This window comes from Notothenia rossii (assembly GCF_949606895.1).
Source record: "Notothenia rossii genome assembly, chromosome: 11".
Classification (NCBI taxonomy): Eukaryota; Metazoa; Chordata; class Actinopteri; order Perciformes; family Nototheniidae; genus Notothenia; species Notothenia rossii.
The window spans coordinates 52,807,101-52,826,760 of record NC_136910.1 but is presented as its reverse complement, the minus strand read 5'-3'; the positions used below and the strand labels follow the sequence as shown (position 1 = coordinate 52,826,760).

The following is a 19,660-nucleotide window of genomic DNA, read 5'->3' as shown; positions in this document are numbered from 1 at the left end:
TTAATTCCCATTTAACCTGTTAAGGGGCTTTTTCCTCCCGTTTTATTTTTCACGAGACTGTGTCTCAGGGCTTCTTAAAATGTAATAAACTATTCATGTCCTACTCGTTTAAGAAACTCAGCTAACTGATGATATGAACCATGTTTACCGAAACAAAACACAAGTCTCACAAGAAGCGTCTAAATGAGCCTTGAGCGAAAAAATGCTAACGCACAATAATATTTACCTTGTTTATTAAAAATAAAAATAAATATATATATTTTTTATTTTTAATGTGGGAAGAGGGGGGGCGGCGCCCCTATAAGCCGGCCGCCACTGAGAATAGTGTATATTCACTGCTGAGATCCAGTCTAACAGAACTAATGAATCCACTGGGAAACTCATAACTATCAGACTGTGGATTTTCAATTTCTGTTTTCTTATCATCCAGTGACTTGAGCTCGTTGTTGTTTCTCACAGGGTCGGCCTGGAGATGAAGGATCCAAAGGGATACCGGGCCCACCTGTAAGTTAAACCGTAAACAGGACACCATTTTTTCTTGTCTTTTCTGATCTGGTAATTGCTAACTTAAAGTGCAGAGAAGGCAGTTGGTATGAATATTGAATACATATAACTGAATACATTTTGTGAACGTAACGTAGTCAGTGATGCAGATAATGTACAGCATCACTCACATTTAATGATTTCAACTTCACATATCTAGCAAATGTCAGCTGTCATTCTGATTGTTAAAAACAAATGTACCGTTTTGTAAGCCTGGCTGTGTTTGTGTCTATTTGTTCACATGTGTGCTAACATGTGACTCATAAAACATCTGCCAATTGCCCTTTTGAAATGCTCTATTGATTGAATTGAGTCACATTTGACATGATGTTATTGATAAATCGCACATAGGAAACGCTGAGAAACCTAAGCTTGCATTACATGATTTTGACCTAAGTGATATCAAATCTATATTCTAGGGTCCTCCAGGTATCCAAGGTGTTGATGGGGCAGCTGGAAAACCTGGACCTAGAGGAAGCCAAGGGCCTCCAGGACCTCTGGGGCCACAGGGGCCAGCAGGAATCCCAGTGAGTGGGTACCTAGCATCATACCGCTTTTATTTAAACAGTACAGATTGTCTGGAAATATGAGAGTCCACTAATATGTTCATTAAAGTGCCTGACTACCTGGTTGATGAGTCTCAACATCAAAAGGTTTTTAACCCCCTTGTGTGTTTAATGTCCTCAGGGGCCACAGGGTGCTGATGGCTTATTAGGAGCAGCAGGGGAAAGAGGAAATACGGTAAACTACTGTTCATAAGAGTCATGAGTTATGATGAATGTTTTTTATTCAGTTACTAATACTGATGCTGATACCTGCAGGGTCTACCTGGCTTGCTCGGGGATGCTGGCCCCCCCGGACAGAATGGACTACAGGTTTGTTTAGTTCAATGGTGAAGTAGAGATGGGTTAATGCTTTCAATTTCAAAGTAATTGATTTCTTCTCATGCCTTACTTTTTCTTGCACTTCCAACTGTTTCTAAAATGGAAACACATTGAAGAGTATCCCATGTGCTGTAAGTGCACACGTTTTAGTGTTTAGAACAAACAATAAGCTGATTTAGTTTGCATATGTTTTTGGTTGAAGTTAAATCTAATGATCTGCTGCTGACTCGGACGGCAACATTAGAAGGTACAAAGACCACAGCGTATAAAACACTTTAAATTCTGCATAAATAAGATTGTAGATGTACTGATGGCATCCAGCCTTACTCTTACAAGTGAATGCTGTGTCCTTAGAGCTTTTGAAGTGTGAAGAAATGGCTTTTAACGTTTAGCAGAGAATAAAATAATTGTATTGTAATAGACTAAAACTGAGAACATTCATTATTAATGAAATGTTTACAAAAGGAATCCACAATTGTATTCAACACATTGCTCTCGGTTCAAACACCACCAGCCGTTACATCTACATTATTCAAGGTCACCAGAGCACATTTGAATCGTTGGTTGATGAATGTTTGAACTTCTGATTCCTCAGGGTCTCCCTGGCCAAACAGGAAATGAAGGCCCCACTGGACGGAAAGGAGACCAGGTCAGTGATCACCGCAGCATCCTTTCTGAGTCTTTTCATCATTGGTTGCTCATACCTCAAACACCAAGAATGTAAGAGTTGACTTTGTTTAATGTTGAACAGTCTGCCGCTTTGGGTTTGAGGGAATTAAACTCCCTGACGTCCAGCTAGCATTTTAAAGCCTGCAGTCAGACACTTCATCTGTTTCCAGTCTACTTATGTTGCCTTGTTTGACAGGGGGACCATGGGTCTTGTGGGAATCTTGGTCCTCCGGGCCTTCCAGGAGAGACAGGACTTGAGGGCCTAAAAGGCTTACAGGGCCCATCTGGACCTGAGGGTAAAGAGGTAGGTGCATTTATCTGCTGTTTACACACACGTGTTCAACTGCTGTCTCATACTGTAAATGATGAGCTCATAACATCACGCTGTTAACTTTACAGCCTCACAGTCCAAACTATGCCATGGTGAACAGATGTGTTTGTTGTTGCTTTTCATTTCCTCGTTAGCATTACTGATCAACGTCAGACAGAATTTCTATTTAGGTTGCCTCGTGAAACACTTATGGAATTAAAAGTTCAGCATCTCTGTTGCATAAACCGTGAAATTAGATTGTGATGATGGCAGTGCTTAACTCAGATTTCCTATGAGAGGATTCAAATGTTGATTAAACAACACTAAGGTGGGCTTTTTGAAACATTTACTGCGTGTAGTCCAGAACCGTTCTACTAGTAATTGCTTTTTTAAGTAGTAAGGTTTTTTTAGAGAGTCCTCACTCAATGTAAAATGTTGTAAAATAAAAAACCGACAGGGTAATGCTTGATCAAGTGCTCCTTGGAAGGTCCTTCTTGCCAAGTCGGGAAGTCATTTTTCTGACTTCCCTTTGTTCATGAACTTAAATGGATGCTGCAAAGAAAAGGTATTTATTTGAATGCTCAATAATCATAGTAGTAGTATTACTGCTGACAAAAAGAAAAACAAAGATTATGAATGGAGATTCATTTTACAGGCAGGTAAAACATGACAACACTCTGATGGTTGGCGCTTTTGAGTGGATTTGATGGTTGCAGAAATAATTCAGGGCTCGTTGTTTAACTCGGATGGTTTTACACATTTTAACATTGCTATGAGCTATTTCTGTCTTTTACTTTGAGGCTGTGAAAGTAGTGTGACGACAATAACACTTCATTGTCAGATCTAGTCAGAACTTTTTCAAAAACTATAATCAGCAAAAACAAAAATAATCTTTTGGTATAAATCTCCTTGCCTTACTCTAAGTGAAAAGTGAAAGTTACTCAACTCCAGACCCATGTTTTATCCTCCTCCTCCTCAGGGTGATGTCGGGTATCCTGGGGAACCTGGAGATCCTGGACCAAAAGGGGAGAAGGTACATTCACTTCACTTTGGTTTGTTCAAACTGGTGAACATTGTTTTCTATTGTGCACGTCTCTAAGAAGGAAGAGGGTTGTGTTGGTTTGACTGAGAATGATGTATGCAGTTTCTGATCAGACTGTTACTGTCGGCAGGGTGGAGTGGGTCCTATAGGACTGTCGGGTCGAGAAGGCCCCTGGGGAGACCTCGGAGAAAATGGCCAAAGGGGGCCAAAGGGGGAGATCGGCCACATTGGACTCATGGTGAGCACAGTATTGGGACAATGCTTAATAATATTGTAATGACACTACATAATGCTTACATCCCAAATGTTTGTATTTGTGGTATTGGGATGGAATTATCTGATGCAGTGTTCCTTTAAGAACTCATGGTTGTATTTATTTAAGGATAATCATTCAGTCCAGTTATTTTCTGTATTTACTTTTCCTTTTTAGGTAAAACATATGATCAGCTCCACTCACAAGTATTTGAAATCCAAATGGCCATTCAAAACAACTTTATGAATCCCCAAAGAGTCAGCTTGTACACCAAAAAAACAGTTTACCAGCATACAGACTAACACATGGACCAAAAAAGGATATATGGAGCATTTTAAAGTCGCTTCCAAAAGGGGATTATTGATTTTGAATGGCGATTATTTTTACAAGCAGGTAAAACATAACAACAACTAACAGCGCTTTAGAGTGGATTTGATGATTGCTGAAATAATTCAGGACTCTTTGTTTCACTCGGATGGTTCTAATCTAGATAGTCTTAAAAAATAGTAACTGAATATTACTAAGATGAATTTCCACACTTGTATTCTGTATCACTCTTTGGCTGTGTCTCTGTTAGGTCTTTCACCAATCATCAATAGCTTGGTTTAGGACATAACTCAAAACATATCAGATTAATGGTTATCCCTGATGTGGTCCTCCTGACAGGGCGAGCCGGGGCTGATGGGAGAAGTGGGGCCTGCAGGTCTGCCAGGGTTACAGGTGAGCTTGTTTCCAGGAAGTATTGACTCTGTTGATGAGATGCCGCTCAGGGTGGCCTTTCAATTAACCTTTATTGAACTGCCACAGCTATGATTGACATTTATTGATCCTCCTGACAGGTTAGTTTGGTTTCACCTGCTCTGCACACACTTACATTCATGTGGTGGTGTGTCTGTGCTCATTTTAGGGAATACTAGGCTCTCAGGGACCCCCGGGGCCAGATGGACCTCAGGGCCAGAAGGTAAGAGCCAACATCTTTCTTCTCTGAGCACATCCCCTCTAGCTCTCTTTTCGCTTGGCTCTCATTTCGTTACTTCCCTATTTTAATACTGAATGACGACCAGAGCCTGCCAAAACCAAACCATGGTTCAGTTCGATCTGTACAGACACCTATTCTTTTGGCTGTTTGGTGTGGACTGTGATCCAATAGAAGTTTCACATTTTGGTTTTAGATAAAAGAAGTCTCTTTTAAATTAGGGATCCTTAAACATTGCTTGTTGTTATCAGAATCTAAACACTTTAGTCAGTGATACTTTGCAAAGGAAGTCTATTTGTCCCCAGTCAATTAGGGATCTTTGGATTTTAGTACCATTTAGCATCTTAAAGTAGTTTTCTTACATAGTTTTTTATGCATGTTTATGATCTGCAAAGGCTAATATCGCAAAGTTATCTCCAGAGGGAGTTTCTCTCCCACACACACAATTTGCATTTCTAAACAATGTAAACATTTTGGCCAGTTCTGGTTCTATAAGGGAAACGTTTTAGCTCACCTGACGCAGAGTAAATGTCAAAGCGATGGAGCTCAAAGATGTCCTTCCATCTCTCCAGGGGGATTCTGGGCCTGAGGGAATGACAGGACCTCCGGGGTCAGGGGGGCCTCAGGTAATCTCTGGTACCATTTAGGATTTTGCACAACATGATGTACAGTGCAGCTGTGAGAGGAAAGCCATCCATTTGCTCTCTGTTTGTCTGTCCGCACACAGGGGCCGAGGGGTGCTCGTGGTGTCAGAGGAGACGCAGGGGGGCAGGGGCCACCTGTGAGTATCCTCGAGAAGCACCAAAAATATTCCATCTGCCTCTAAAGTTTTCCAAATGACCAAATAAATGTCATTCTGTATGTCATGTTCTCTTGTCGTGCAGATTGCCCTGCATTGGTTGTTCTTAATCCTGTCCCTAGCTCTGTTACAGCGTAGCCGCTAATAGAGGCCACAGTTTTTAAACATCCTTTGATCTTTTATAGTCCAAATCAGTAATTAGGGGAATTAAGTGTCAGGGGAGAATTAACTTTAGTGATTTAGAGAGAAATTACAGTGCTATCATAGTGTGTGGTCCATCTACAGTATAGTCATGCAGCATGTCTCCAGGGATGGACATTTTGGTCTGTCAGTTGGTCCACATCTTAGGTCCAGCCAGAAATATTGTCTTGTTGTTTTGGGATGGATGGCAGATGCTTGAAGTGGTGCAGTATTTGATGTCTGCATACTTTTACATCAAACTGAAATGCTTCTTAGTTAAACCCAGTCATTAAGCATCTAACCAGGAAGTAAACATTTGCACATTGTACAAAATGGCCAAAATGTGGTAATTCTAACAATGATCTTTAATGTCTGCATGGCAGGGTCCAGTAGGAAAATTTGGCCCTCACGGAGACCTCGGGGCGAAAGGGGAAGTGGGGCCACAGGGACTGAAGGGAGAGCCAGGAGCCCCAGGACAACAAGGGGAACAGGTTAGTGAGGCTTTCATGTTTCATCTCTTTACTCATAAAGACAGAATGCATGTCTGCATGCTGCTACACCTTATTAACAAATACTTTGATGAATAACATACATATTCAGTATATGTAAACATCCATTAAACAAGCTCAATAATGTTTACCTGTGCAGGGTGAGGAAGGTCTGCCAGGAATCCAAGGACCTCCTGGTCTGCCCGGATTAGAGGTGAAAACTAAACTTTGTCTCATGTGAACTTTCATTGCTCATGATTGCATTTCTTCCCCCTCTATTCATGCTATTTGTTCCTCTTCCTACCATCTTTCAGGGGCCTTCTGGAGAAATTGGACCCCAGGGTGCCCCCGGTCCCACAGGGTCTCCTGTAAGTGTGCGGATGTCTGCAACACAGACACACTTTAGATGATGAAATCATACTCTGCCTTCAGCAGCTGGTTTATAATTATGGCATTTGTTTGGCCGTTATAAATTATTCAAAACAAGTGTGTGTTTGTTCTGTCTTCCTGATGGAGAACCAAACTAAATATTCCTCTTTTGCAGGGAGTGAAAGGAAGACAAGGAGCTGAGGGCCAACACGGCATGGCAGGGGAGAAGGTAAGAGCCTCATATTGTTGTACAAAGTTTTCATACATTTTAATATGTAATTTGACGTTTTATACCGTCTGTTTTCCAACACATCTAGCTGGAATTATAGTAAAAATATGTTATTGTGCTTCATTAGACCACTTAGCCAAACAATAGTTCATTTTTTGGGGGAATAACACTAATTTCCTTTCTTACTGATGGTTACATTGTATGATCCACTCTTGTTTGTCTGTTGAATATAAAGCCAGAGCCAGCAGCCAACAGGCTCACATTAGCTTAGCATTAGGACTGGAACGTGAGAGGAAACGGCTACCCTGGTGTTGTGTAAGATCAGAAGTTTCCACGTGTCCTGCCTTCATATCTATCCTATCATAATGGTATCCATTTAATCATCCGACTCACTGCAAGAAAGCACATAAGCATAGCCTTACTTTTCCCGCAATAGTTCACCAGAACTACGATATATTTGCGTTCACACCAAAAAGCCCCAGGAACTAAATTTGTTCACGACAACCTTTTCACCCCCTTTTCCGTCCCTGCTAGAGAGCAGGTACTTTCGTGGGAGAAAAAGGTTCCTATGTTTGATTGGCTGGGCGGATTGCAAACCACGCCCCGTAAAACTCCCAAAAAGTTTTGTGAAGCCGCCATTTTATTATCCTCGCATTGCATTATTAGCATTAGCATTAGCCCAGCGCAGAAACACAGAGAGACTAACTTATGGCAACACAAAATAAAACATGGAAGCGGTGGAGATGAGGAGGTGTCGGCGTTCTGGCGATTTACTCGAAAGGCTTCAGTAGAAGCTGCTGGGAGTCCCATCAGCTTCTACTGAAGCCACTCCCTAACTCCGGGCATTTACGGCCGGGGATTTTGGGCGGCAGTATACGCCGTGAAGTTGTTTGCGGCCTGCCAGTAAACCCAAAGCAGAAGAAGAAGAAGTGACGTCAGCGGCTTCATTTGCATATCCTCCCCCAGGGACTTATTCCGGTGTGAACCTATGGTATGAACGCGATCTGTACAAAATGTCAAACTTTTTCTATAAAGCCTGTCCCCTCCTGATACATGCATTTGAACTATTTTGGGGGGGATATCGTTTTTCGCCAGCAGTCCCATTTCTATACAAGAAGCCCACATTTAACCAAAATGGCATTTATGACAGCAAAGAAGAGAAGAAAACACTTGTCTTTATGCTCTTTTATTCACATTATAAAAGAAGCTTTCTTTAATTTGCAATATAAAGATAACAATACAAGTGCTGAAAGTCCAGTTTGAAATTGTGAAAAAGATACTGATTAGCTTTTTCACCATTTATGTTGTGTTTGACCACTACAGGGAAACGATGGCAAGACTGGACCGCCAGGGAGGACAGGTCCTTTTGGAAGGAGGGTAAGCTTGTTTCTGTCTTGTAAACAATTAGCGATAAAAATGCTTTTCTAAACAATGTTAAAAATATTGCTAAGTTGATCCACAGTTGCGATGAATTCAACAAGGTCAATATATTCTGGACTTACTTGTTGTGTCGTAAACAGGACTCTTCATAGAGATAGTGTGGTGTGTGCACGGGATGAAAAACGAAATAGGCAGAAGCAGCCAGTCTGACCAATACTGCATGAACAGATTCATACATAAAACATGAGGTTGTTCCGTGAGTGTCTGCTCTTGCTTTCTGTTGCCTCATTTAAAAACATTGGGATGTTGTCCACAGGGGAAACGGGGCAAGGCCGGAGTCAGAGGGACAAGAGGAGAGAGAGGACACAAGGTGAGATAAAAAAACAACCAGGACTCAGGTTTTGTGCTCGTCTGATTTAATTACAACGAATGAACCAACTGTACACCATGTTTTTGTCTTTCAGGGCCAAAAGGGAGACACAGGGCTGTTGGGCCTCTCTGGGTGGCCGGGGTTCATCGTAAGTCAATCTATTCACTTACTTAACATCTGTCTTTCATAGAAGACTATCTATCAAATTAGCTTTGAAACTGTCTTTTTAACAATCTGTCCTGCTTTGGAGAGAAAGGGTTTTTTAAAAGAAATGATTTTGAAATGAAACAGCTCTCTGTCGTTCAGTGAATTGATATCAATTTGATATGTGTTTTTTATTTTTGTCAACAAGGGAATCCTGGGTTTACGTGGAGATCCGGGAGAGCAAGGTGACGAGGGGAAAGAGGTAAAGAAACCTGACGAAGATTCAGGGAAATCTTCACTTTCAAGAGCAAGCTTCACTGGATTTGATCTGATTTAGCATATTTTAGGAAGGTTATGTATTTTTATAATGATTAAAGTAAAAAAATAATTGCCTCTGAAGGTTTCTCGTTAGCTACTATAAACATACATTTTCAAAAATACAATTTAAAATAAAGAATCACTTTCACTCGTTTTTTTACATTTTGTTTGAAGTAAAATTTCTATCTTTATTATTCATCTATTTGTGTTTTTATTGAAGTTTCCAATAAGCACTGGGTGATTTAAATTCAGGATAAGCCTTACATACATACATACAAACAAATACTGTTATAAAAAAAACGTATGCGTAAAGAAAAACACATTCTATGTAAGACATATCGGTTCCTCTCCACATAGAACAACCCATCGCCTTCGAAAAAAAGGCACTTTCATGCCCAATAAATCCAGTGCTTAACAATTGAAAGGCAATGGTGTATACTCTCCATTCACTTCCCCCACAGGAGAGGGTAACAACAGCTGGATTGTACATCTGGCTCGTCATAGCAATATTCAAATTGCAGTTTGCTCTATAATGGACGGATGGCATTAATTACATTATGGTTAATACGTTGTTCTCAGACTCATCAGATGGTTCGGCCCGCTGGGCTCAGTTCAGGCTCTCTCAGAACCGTTGTTTTTTAGCACAGTGTGCTTTGATTTTAATTTGCTGATCAGCAGTAAATGTAGAGGCTTGACTGTGTTGTTTGTGTCCTCAGGGAGAGAAAGGAGACGTGGGACTTTCTGGACCACCTGGAGCTGATGGCAGGAAGGTAAGATGTTTAATGTGTTCATACGGAGATACCAACATCATGTCTGCAAAACAACTATATTATAATGATTGGCGGTACATGTATGGAGTTGTGGTGGTAAAGCAGCTCGCAATAGCCATAACATGTGTGTTAAACAAAACAGTACAGGAGAAGTATTGAGTATTTTTTCAACTGCGTTTCTATTATCCTTTATTTTCTTTTTCTCAGGGTATTCGTGGTTTTGTCGGAGTGCCTGGTCCACCTGCTGTGAAGGGAGATCAGGTACAACAAATTAAGATCATAGATGTGTATCTCATTATGTTGTCTCTTGTCTTTTCAAGCTTCACTTGTTTGAATATGTGTTTGTGATGTCCAGCTTTGAAAATGCGCTCGTCCCCCTCTCTCCTTCAGGGAAATATTGGCCCACCAGGACCGAGGGGTACGACAGGGATGCCAGGACTGCCTGTAAGTTATATATAAGTATTTAGCGTGACATCTTAAATATTTGAATACAGTTCCCACATTTTAAATTAATATTGAACCTATTGTATGTTTTTTGCTTTCCTTTTGTTTCTGGTTTTTATATCCCTCTTCAATTATCCTTATAACTATTTTTTCAGTTTGTATTGTTGCCTTTTTTTGGGGGAAATAACTGAAGATGAGCAAAGTTGATTCAGGCTAGGCGTTTTGTACCTATTTCTCTTTGGATATCCCAATTTCAATTCGAGCAGTTCATCTGTCATTTTGTCACTTTTACCAGATTGCCTGAAAATGGAGTAGGCTCAAAAGTGGAACGAGTGATGGAAGTTGTTTTATAAGAACTGGGGCAAATACTCTTTTCTTCAGCAGGCTGCCAGTCTTTGGATTCATTCACTTCCCCAGCACAGTGTGATTGTGTTCAGCTCCATGTGTCATAGAGGGGAATAAACCCATTGAGTTAGATTATCAAATCTGTGAAGCCGTGGCTGATGGGTTCATAATGCAGAAAATAAAAGCACTGGAGAGCAATTTGTCCATAAATGCACTTCCCTTTGGAAAAATGATACTAATGAGTTCTTATTCTGCTGTTCTCTCCTCTGGTGCAGGGCATGTTTGGATTGAAGGTATGATATGATCAACTCAAGCACTCACTTCATGTCAGATCTATTACCCATCAGCTCTAATACACATTTATCTGAAGCGCTGAAATTCGTAGAGGATTTCACGTCATACTGGTTTACTTTGAAGGCACATATAATCATAAAACTGTCACACTTTGCGGTCATAGTCAGCATATAAAGGCATTTACCATTATAGGAGTCTGTATTTCCATTTGAATGTGTTAGTGGTGTGGTATTGCCCTGTAGAACAGTGAAGGGTTGTGTTTTGACATGTTCTTCTCCCTGCAGGGTTTGAAAGGCTACCCAGGTTTCCCCGGTCTGTCCGGCAGGAGGGGGCTCCCGGTAAGTTTACATCTCAAATGTATACAATGTCTATACATCTGATCAATAACATATGAGATTAGAGTCGTGTAAATAGTTCTTAGCCGTCACAGTTTGCTCGGTTTAAACTTGATTTTAGCTAACATAAGCATAAAGTCGTTTATGGTCCGTTATTACAGCACTACAGTACAGAGTGAAATGAACTTGTGCACCGCTGTCATAGATATAATCAGCCATGACGTTGCACATCCATTTTTAAATATTATTACTTACTCACAGTCAAAAACAACCAGTCTACAACTTTGCTAACACAGCTAAACATTAAGCAAGAGCAAAACATAAGTTTAGCATGTCAGCTAATGTTGCTAACGCAGTTCTGTTGCCAACAAAAGTATTTTAACCTGTGCTTTTCATACGCTCTTTCTAATTGAACACCACATTTCCAAAACAGCTCAGAAAACAAACAGCCTTTACCTCTTGATACCATTACTCTATGGATCTATGTCAGTGTATATTGTATCAGAAAACACTTTTCATTCATGTTTTCTCTATATATACTATTTTTGTAGTATATACTTATATGTGCATATTTCCTTTGTGAAAGGGTCCACCTGGGATCCCTGGACCTCCCGGACAGTCACTGAACATGACGCTGACTCAACTCAGGGCAAGTGATTCATGTCTATTGTCCATTTTCTAGTATTAACGGTTACAATATAAACATAATTCTCATGAGAGCATCTTAAGACAGCAGCGGTTTGCAGTGTAATTGAATGTTTGTTTCTGCTGTGCTCTTCCCTTGTCCAGGATCTGATGTACGTGTCCGATAAGCCCAACTACTCTCTGCTCCAGACTCTGCTGGACTCTCTGCAGCTGGAGCTCCGGCTGCTGCTGGACCCCCCCGACGGCAGCAAGGAGCGCCCAGCCTCCACCTGCCTGGAGCTGTGGCTCTGTCACCCCGACTACAGCAGCGGTCAGTCCCACAAACACTGAGACAACAGTTATTACAGAATCAGACACAGAATCAGAGTAGGTTTACACATACAAGGATTTTGCTTTGGTGTACAAATGGTGAGTAAGAAGAATAATGTTGTAAAACAGGAACACAAATATAAATATTATATGTAGTTATTGTAAAAATGTAAATAAAATGTTTAAAAAAATTAAATATATACACAAAAATGGGAGTACAGGGAAATTACGTTTATTTTTGTTTAAAATGGTTAAATGAACATGTTAATACTGGTGTCCTCAAAACACACTAAAGAATATAAGCTTTAATGCAACACATTTTGAATCGTATTTCTATCCATATGTTATGAATAATTCATACCTTATTCTTCAGATGTTCAATACATATCAGAAGTGAAGGATCTAAAGCAGGGGTCGGCAACCTTTTTGATATGAAGTGCCATTTAAAAAAATAATTGTTATCAGCGTGCCAACGATCGAGAATTATCAACGGGGGGGGGGGGGGTTGAGGAGCTTGACGCTCGTCAACTACCAGCAGGAGGGCGGGGGAGCCTCGCTGCGGGGAAGCAGTGTGTGGACCTGTCAGCGCAAGTCACAAAATGCCGAATTTAACAAACACATTGAAATAATTGGTTTAAACGGCATAATAATAATAAGGACGATCGTCCGTTCTGTGATTCTCCAGAGCACACATGCTATGATATTAGGGTCATGCAGAGCAGAGTCCTGCATCGGGTCGTACCCGACGGGTGACCCGCAAAAAAGGTGATTCGCGGGTGGTATTTTTTCAAACACTTTTTTCCGGGTTCGGTTCTGGGTAAAACAAAGATGATGCGGGTCGGGTCGCGGGTGTTGCATAATAAATATATTTAAATAATAATAATTTAGTTTAATGTTTAAATCCTCAGACCTCTCCCCCGCGGGACCGTGCATAATCATAAGCTCTGCAGCGCATCAATCTGCTGCTGAGCGCGCCACATTCTGAATGGCTGAGGTGAAGCTCTCTATAGCGGAGAATACAGCATTTTCCAACACTTCCTCAAGAGCGAAATCCAACGTCTGGGAGGCTTTTGGTGTCATCCTAGATGGAGAGAATAACCAACATCCCAGGCTTTTTGAGAGAAATATGCAACTGCGTGTGTTAATAATTGCACGTTTTCACTGCTCATATATATATATATATGCGGCTTCGGGTCGGGTTGCGGATCCTGTGCCGACGGGTCGGGTCGGGTTGCGGAACTAATTGGTAATATGTGCGGGTAGCGGGGCGGGTTCGGTATTGCACGTCGCGGGTGCGGGGCGGGAGCGGGTCTTGAAAATCAGACCCGTGCAGTGCAGGACTCTGATGCAGAGTGAGATGAGATCGCTGTCCCTTTAAGAGAGAGAGAGAGAGAGAGAGGGGTGTGGCTTGTGCATGTGTGTTTGTGGATGGTAGAGCGACAGTGAGAGAACCTATGGATAGAACGTGTGTATGTTTCTGGAAGTGAAACGAGGAAGCAGAGAGACAGAGGTCTGTGATGTATTTTGTGAAACAGAAGAACAGCTAAATAAATGCAACGGTCTCCCAAGAAGAGCTCGCCTCTTTCTAAAGTGGGTTATTGAACCTGAAGCTTGTTGCTTCTGCCCTCCTTGACTATGGTCTGGGAGCGGACAGGAAAGTTCAACACACAGATGGCCAGTCCGCCCCTTTGTAGCATATTATTTAGATGAGAGATGAGCAGATGGCCACTGGGCTTTCAACTAAATACACAGCCACGCAAAAACTGCGGAATTTGTACAGCTCCTTATGGGTACTGCAATTAGTGAAGTGCTTTCCTCCGTGGTGAAACGATCAGCACTGCACCACGGAGAAAAGCGGCAGAATGTCACCTGGAGATAAAGAGAGCGGGGCTGCGTTGCGTGCATGGCTTCCTTCTGCAGGTAACGGGGAGACGCGCTCTGGCGGCGGTCTCGTTCAGGATCCGAAAATACAATTTAAATATTTTTGCACACTTATTCCACTTATTCCTAGTGTGCCACTGGTTACGGTGCCGCGTGCCAGGGGTTGCCGACCCCTGATCTAAAGTATCTCTAGTGTAATCTGCAGTTGCTAGTCAAATTACACCCCTGCCTTGGCTTCTCTTATTTCACATGTAAATATCATTATTTCAATTTCAATTTTTAATTTTGTTTATATCTTATCTGTCCTAATCCTGTTAAATATGCAGACTTTTTTTTTAATACATTTTTGTAAATAAGTTTCTCTTTTAGCAAAATTGTATAGAAAATGCAATTTCTTTATACATAAGGACATTGGAGTTATTCTGCTCCCAGTGCGCTCAGGCCTTTCTGTCAGCATCCGTTTCCTCCCTGCAGATCTCATTGAGCTCCGCTAACCTTTCTCTGCAGGAATGTATTACATTGATCCGAACCAGGGCAGCCCGGCGGACGCTCTGCTGGCCTACTGCAGCTTCTCCTCCACATCCAAACAGACCTGCCTCCACCCCCGAGACTCTCAGGTAGAAACACATCAGCTGAGACGGGCTGCAGGAAATTGCACCTCTGGATCAATGGCGTGACCGCTAACTCCACTTAGCCCTGTTGTACCTCCTGAATTTCAATTTGACGAAATGTCAGTCAGACCCCACTTTCTTAGTGACTTCTACAGAGAGGACTACACATGTGTCACCTGAAAGTAAAATCCAAATGTTTTCAATTTAAAACATTTGTTGGTAGTTTGGACATGATTTATACCGTATAAGCACGTTTTTAATATTATTTGATTCAATTACTTCATTCCCAACATTCATGGTCTGCCACAAACACACACACTCAGTTTTTAAGGATTTGCTACATGATTTACATAATTGTGATTCATTCCCCTCCAACCGTTCCAATACATACATTTTATAGGATTAAAAACATCGAAGTTTGTTATAAGAAAACAGAAAATAAAGTGTTACACCTCAGGTAACTTAATGATTCTAGCATATAACGAAACAATGCATTGCGTCTTTTTTACACGAAAGTGAACAGACTGTAAAAAGCATTCTCTTTTTTAACCCTTCCTTTCTATTTTAAATGGGATCCACTCTTTCATGTTTGCCTCAACTCTTGTTCCTTCAGGAGGTTCACAGACGTTATTATTCTGGTTATTATCGTCCCTTTCTTTACCGCAGTCTACACAAATCACCTCTCTCACCTCTAACACAGTCAATACTACATAAAAATGTGACTCACTCAACCAAATAATAATATGGATTGGTCTCAAATAGGCATGAAGTGAATGCATCGCCCACAAAGCTAGCCAATTTACCTCTGCTTCATGCTTGAGCTGCATGCTAATCCGGAGCTGTCTGAACATTGTTGACCTTCACGAGTCTCTTAAATGGAAGCAGGACCTGAATTCAGATCGGTACGTTTGCCTTCTTTTCTCCGCCTGCAGTTGCCCATGAAAGCCTGGATGGAAGAATTTTCTGAAGAAGGATCCTTTCAGTGGCTCAGCAGGCTGGAGCGGGGCTTTCAGGTGAGAGAAAGCTACCACCAAAACTTAATATGTATTTGTTTATTGGTGCTTTTGAACCTTAAGGTCAATAGAAATACTCAACATCTAAAAAACGCTCACAGGATTAACAGATTAATGGGCAAAATCACATGGAATGGATTGTGTCTGCGGATAGCACAATCTGATGCTCATCACTAGCTGAGGTCAATTTAAACTATTTCTTCTGCCAAATATCTGTGTAAGAAACAAAAATGTTGCCTTTGTGCTTATCATGCAATAGGCAGAACAATAGCAATATTCCCTCTTTGGGACGGATAAAGTTATTCTGATTCTGATAAAAAACACTTCAGGCTAGAGAGAGAGACTGAGTTTTGGGATTTAATTTCACAGTCTGATAGCAGGCAATACATTTGCTTTTGTTTCTTATATACAGTATGTGACACTTGTGATTTGACTGTGACTCTTGTGTGGCTATCTTATTTAAATACTTGCAAATACACATGGAAGCACAACGGTGCTGTTTGCTTACCAGTGCACAGAGAGGGCCATTTACTGTAACACTTTGCAATTACAAGGTTTCTATCTGGAGGAGGTTTGAAGCTTTTTCAGTTATTGTTCTTTTCTGTCACACAATGGATTATTTGACTAATGACGTTTGGTCATTTCCATTCTCTTAATGATGGTTTTTACCTTTTAAATCATTGTTACTGTTCTTCCGTACCAGCCTGTATTGATAATCCATGACATTGTTGTTTTTTCTCACTAGTTTGACTATCCAGGAGCTAATGTGGTGCAGATGCGTTTCCTGAGGTTGCACAGCAGCACTGCGCTCCAGAATCTGACCTTCTCCTGCCACCCAGGACATAGACTGGGCCCCGTGGACCGAGACATCAAGTTCCTCACTGACAGCAGGAAGCAGAGTTTTGTCGGAGCAGTTAAAGACTGCGTGGTATGTTACGGGATTTTTTACAATTATTTAAATCTAAGAGAAAGCTATGAAATACAAAATAATGGTTTGTTGAAATCAAAGGAAATACCAAAAGTCTTGACACATAAAAATGTGAGGGCTCACAGGAAATGTAATTCCAATAATGATGTCTTCTGTCCCCTGTGTCTCAGCCTGGAGAGGAGAGCGTTTCTGTCACTCGGGAGTCTGTGTTTGAGTTTGAGGACCTCCAGCTGCTTCCTCTGAGAGACGTAGCACTGATGGGAGGCGGCAACTCGACACATCAGTTCAGCTTCACTGTGGGACCTGTGTGTTTCAGCTAAAGGTGCTGACAAATCAATGCAGTCCTAGAACACCAAGGGCTAGGACTATAACCCCTTCACTAATGGACACCTAGAGGACAACCGGAACATCGCTTCCCTTTCCTGAAGATGTCCCTCCCTTTCCTCTTGTTTTTGGGGATTCGAACTCTCAATTTGAGTGACTCCGTATTCATGAATTTGAGAGGACACAAGCGTCCTCAGGCTTTCTTTCCACGGAGAAGTCAAGTTTGTTTACAGAGACGTTTATCTTGTATTGAATAATTTAAAAATGTATGTCTTTTCTTATCCTTTATATACAATTGTTTATTTTTCTCTGTTTGATTTTTGTTATGTATTTTTGGGCCTCTGTCATAGCCGGCCCATTGTGTATATAAAAGCCGTAACAATGTGTTCTGCATGGGAACACAGCTACAGTACTGTGGTCCCATTGGCCAGTGACCAGGCCAGTAAAACCCTACGTTGGTACTTTGAGTGACCTCAGATGGGGGACTTTTCTCAAGGTGCGAATAACTTTTTATTTGAAAGATTATTTCTTTAATCCCTAAAACAATCACATGATTGTATGCAGACTTGCTTAGGATGCACCAACCTTCCTCATTTTGTAAAATGCACAAGATAGTTTTAACAGTTTCATGTTATTGTATGGTTTTACTTTTTACGTCTCAGGTATGATACATTAATGATACAGTACACACATGGGAACTAAAGCTGCTGTTGCTATAGTGAGTTTCTTTAGGTTTGTAGTTTGGCATTAAAAGAAGACTAAAAAAAAAGTTAAAGGAAAAATCTGTGAAAAGACCAAAACCAATATTGAGTTGCCATTAACAAGAAAACATCATGCTATTCTTGAACTGTGTGTGAACTCCTGCACAATTTGTCTTCAAGAAAAAAGGCAAAAAATGTGGCTAATCAGCATTTTTACCATATTAACCAATAACAAAGATGAGAGATTAGTGACACAATATTTCACTCTGAAATTCATACACAATATTTCACTATGAAATATTGTGTGAAACAGAATGTACATTCAGATTGATCTTCAAGCAACCATGTCCCCCAGTTTAAGGTCTATGAAATACAAATGTAGCTGTCATATTTTGTAGACTGTCACACTCTACAACGGGTTTAGATTATTGTGGTTTTAACAAGAGAAATGTTAAATTCAAGAGTACTTTGGAGATTGCTTATCTCTGGTATTCTCATGTAAACTAAAGACCAAAGTTTAGCAGCCAGTCCTGACACATCCACTTATTTCCACTCCAAACAATACTGTAATGTATTTCAATGTACTGTAAAGATCGTGCATGCGTTTGCCAAGTGCAGTAGCCGTGTCCTGCAGAGCTACTTTGTGCCTATCACCACCACTTAGCATTGAGTAATTGCTGTTGACCTGCATTTGTGCCTCAATCCATCTGGAAAGTGCTTGGATCCAGAGAAAAGAAGCAAGCTTTGTATCTTCTCTGCAGCATCAGGATTCCGTGTTTGTGTCCTACAGAGTGTCAGCAGTGAGTGATGAGGGGTGTGCACGGTTTGCAGGCTGAACAGGATTCATTTGCGTGAGATCTCAGGGAGTTTGTGGTCTAACGTCTCAACCAAAACAGCAGCTCTGCAGAAACGAAACAAAACATGCTTATACCAAATTATCAGCTGTAGATATTTAGAGGGAAAGCAAATTCTTCACAAGGCTGATAAGTGCCAGAGCTTATAGCAAGAAAGTAAGAAATGTACGCTTTGTATGCAATTCTGGCCTGGTGTATTCTTTTTATATTTTGATTTGTCTTATCATTTCATATGATTGCCTTAGCTGGCTGAGACTGATCATTGTAACCTTGTTTTGTACAAATTATCATTTTTAGATATTCAAAATGACATGCTGGACATTTTTCTTGCGATCCCCTCATCAGCTCATTCAAAGAATTGTGTCAGCTGAATTAAAAAAAACATAACCTATTGTTGACTCAAGTGTATTTTATCAAAATCATTTGGTCATAAATCAAATTATTCGACAAATGAAATTATTTCCAAATGATGGTTAACATCTAAATGGAGTTGTTGTACTTTTTAATGCGGATTATTTTTGCAGGTTTCATTATTGATACAATTACATTAGGATTTGTCAATCTTTTTAGTGGTTCTGGAAAATATATATATTCTGGATAAATCGTAATTATTTGTTTAACCTTCTTTTTTTTTTAATATATTTGTAAGATTCTCCTTTATTTCTTCATGCCACTGTCATCATAAACAATGTCCTATTGACTTGTACTACTCAGTATTAACGTATGAAAGCTATCGAATTTCATTACATAGGGAAAGGACTAGGCATTCCAACAGTTCCCCGCAGAGCATGTTATTGGAATAACTAAACGGTGATTACTTCCCTGGGTTGTTTTTAATTTGATAACATTTTAGACTAATTTGACCCACAAGAGGTCATGCGTGCACGAGTCTGACATGTTTTTATGATTTGTCAAAGTCAATCCTTCATTGCTGACTGCTTTTATGGTATAATGAGCCATTTAACAGGCCTATCAAACCTCATTTGGATGAAGTGTGAATATGTAATAAGGGAATAATTAATAGAAAGAAGTAAACAAATAATGATCCTAAGGCATCCATCAGGCAATTAAGTTGTGTACATTTATTTAATGAAAAAACGTGTCACCTTGTAGAACTGGTATAATTTGACATACAGGATGTGGACCAGTAAACTTCGTGCAGATTTGTTTTAATGTCAGTAAGTCCCAACATCGGGCTTACTGCATCAATGGAGCAAAACTGTAAAAATATATTTTTGGGGTTTAATAAATG

General features: G+C 40.5%; 1 protein-coding gene across 1 annotated transcript in view; it reads left to right on the top strand.

The window, feature by feature from the left end:
• LOC307023620 (uncharacterized protein) overlaps positions 1-18,799 on the top strand; it is a 61,092-nt gene extending 42,293 nt beyond the window's left edge. The window contains exons 34-64 of the mRNA XM_079656987.1: positions 460-504; positions 963-1,070; positions 1,231-1,284; positions 1,365-1,418; positions 2,023-2,076; positions 2,293-2,400; positions 3,386-3,439; positions 3,579-3,686; positions 4,368-4,421; positions 4,609-4,662; positions 5,250-5,303; positions 5,405-5,458; positions 6,040-6,147; positions 6,305-6,358; positions 6,459-6,512; positions 6,689-6,742; positions 8,066-8,119; positions 8,439-8,492; positions 8,587-8,640; positions 8,845-8,898; positions 9,671-9,724; positions 9,932-9,985; positions 10,115-10,168; positions 10,789-10,806; positions 11,092-11,145; positions 11,729-11,791; positions 11,932-12,097; positions 14,485-14,594; positions 15,521-15,601; positions 16,347-16,529; positions 16,700-18,799. Of these exons, the coding sequence (XP_079513113.1) occupies positions 460-504; positions 963-1,070; positions 1,231-1,284; positions 1,365-1,418; positions 2,023-2,076; positions 2,293-2,400; positions 3,386-3,439; positions 3,579-3,686; positions 4,368-4,421; positions 4,609-4,662; positions 5,250-5,303; positions 5,405-5,458; positions 6,040-6,147; positions 6,305-6,358; positions 6,459-6,512; positions 6,689-6,742; positions 8,066-8,119; positions 8,439-8,492; positions 8,587-8,640; positions 8,845-8,898; positions 9,671-9,724; positions 9,932-9,985; positions 10,115-10,168; positions 10,789-10,806; positions 11,092-11,145; positions 11,729-11,791; positions 11,932-12,097; positions 14,485-14,594; positions 15,521-15,601; positions 16,347-16,529; positions 16,700-16,849 (2,274 nt within the window). The 3' untranslated portion in view covers positions 16,850-18,799. The remainder of the gene's footprint in view (positions 1-459; positions 505-962; positions 1,071-1,230; positions 1,285-1,364; positions 1,419-2,022; positions 2,077-2,292; positions 2,401-3,385; positions 3,440-3,578; positions 3,687-4,367; positions 4,422-4,608; positions 4,663-5,249; positions 5,304-5,404; positions 5,459-6,039; positions 6,148-6,304; positions 6,359-6,458; positions 6,513-6,688; positions 6,743-8,065; positions 8,120-8,438; positions 8,493-8,586; positions 8,641-8,844; positions 8,899-9,670; positions 9,725-9,931; positions 9,986-10,114; positions 10,169-10,788; positions 10,807-11,091; positions 11,146-11,728; positions 11,792-11,931; positions 12,098-14,484; positions 14,595-15,520; positions 15,602-16,346; positions 16,530-16,699) is intronic.
• The last annotated feature ends 861 nt before the right edge of the window (positions 18,800-19,660 follow it).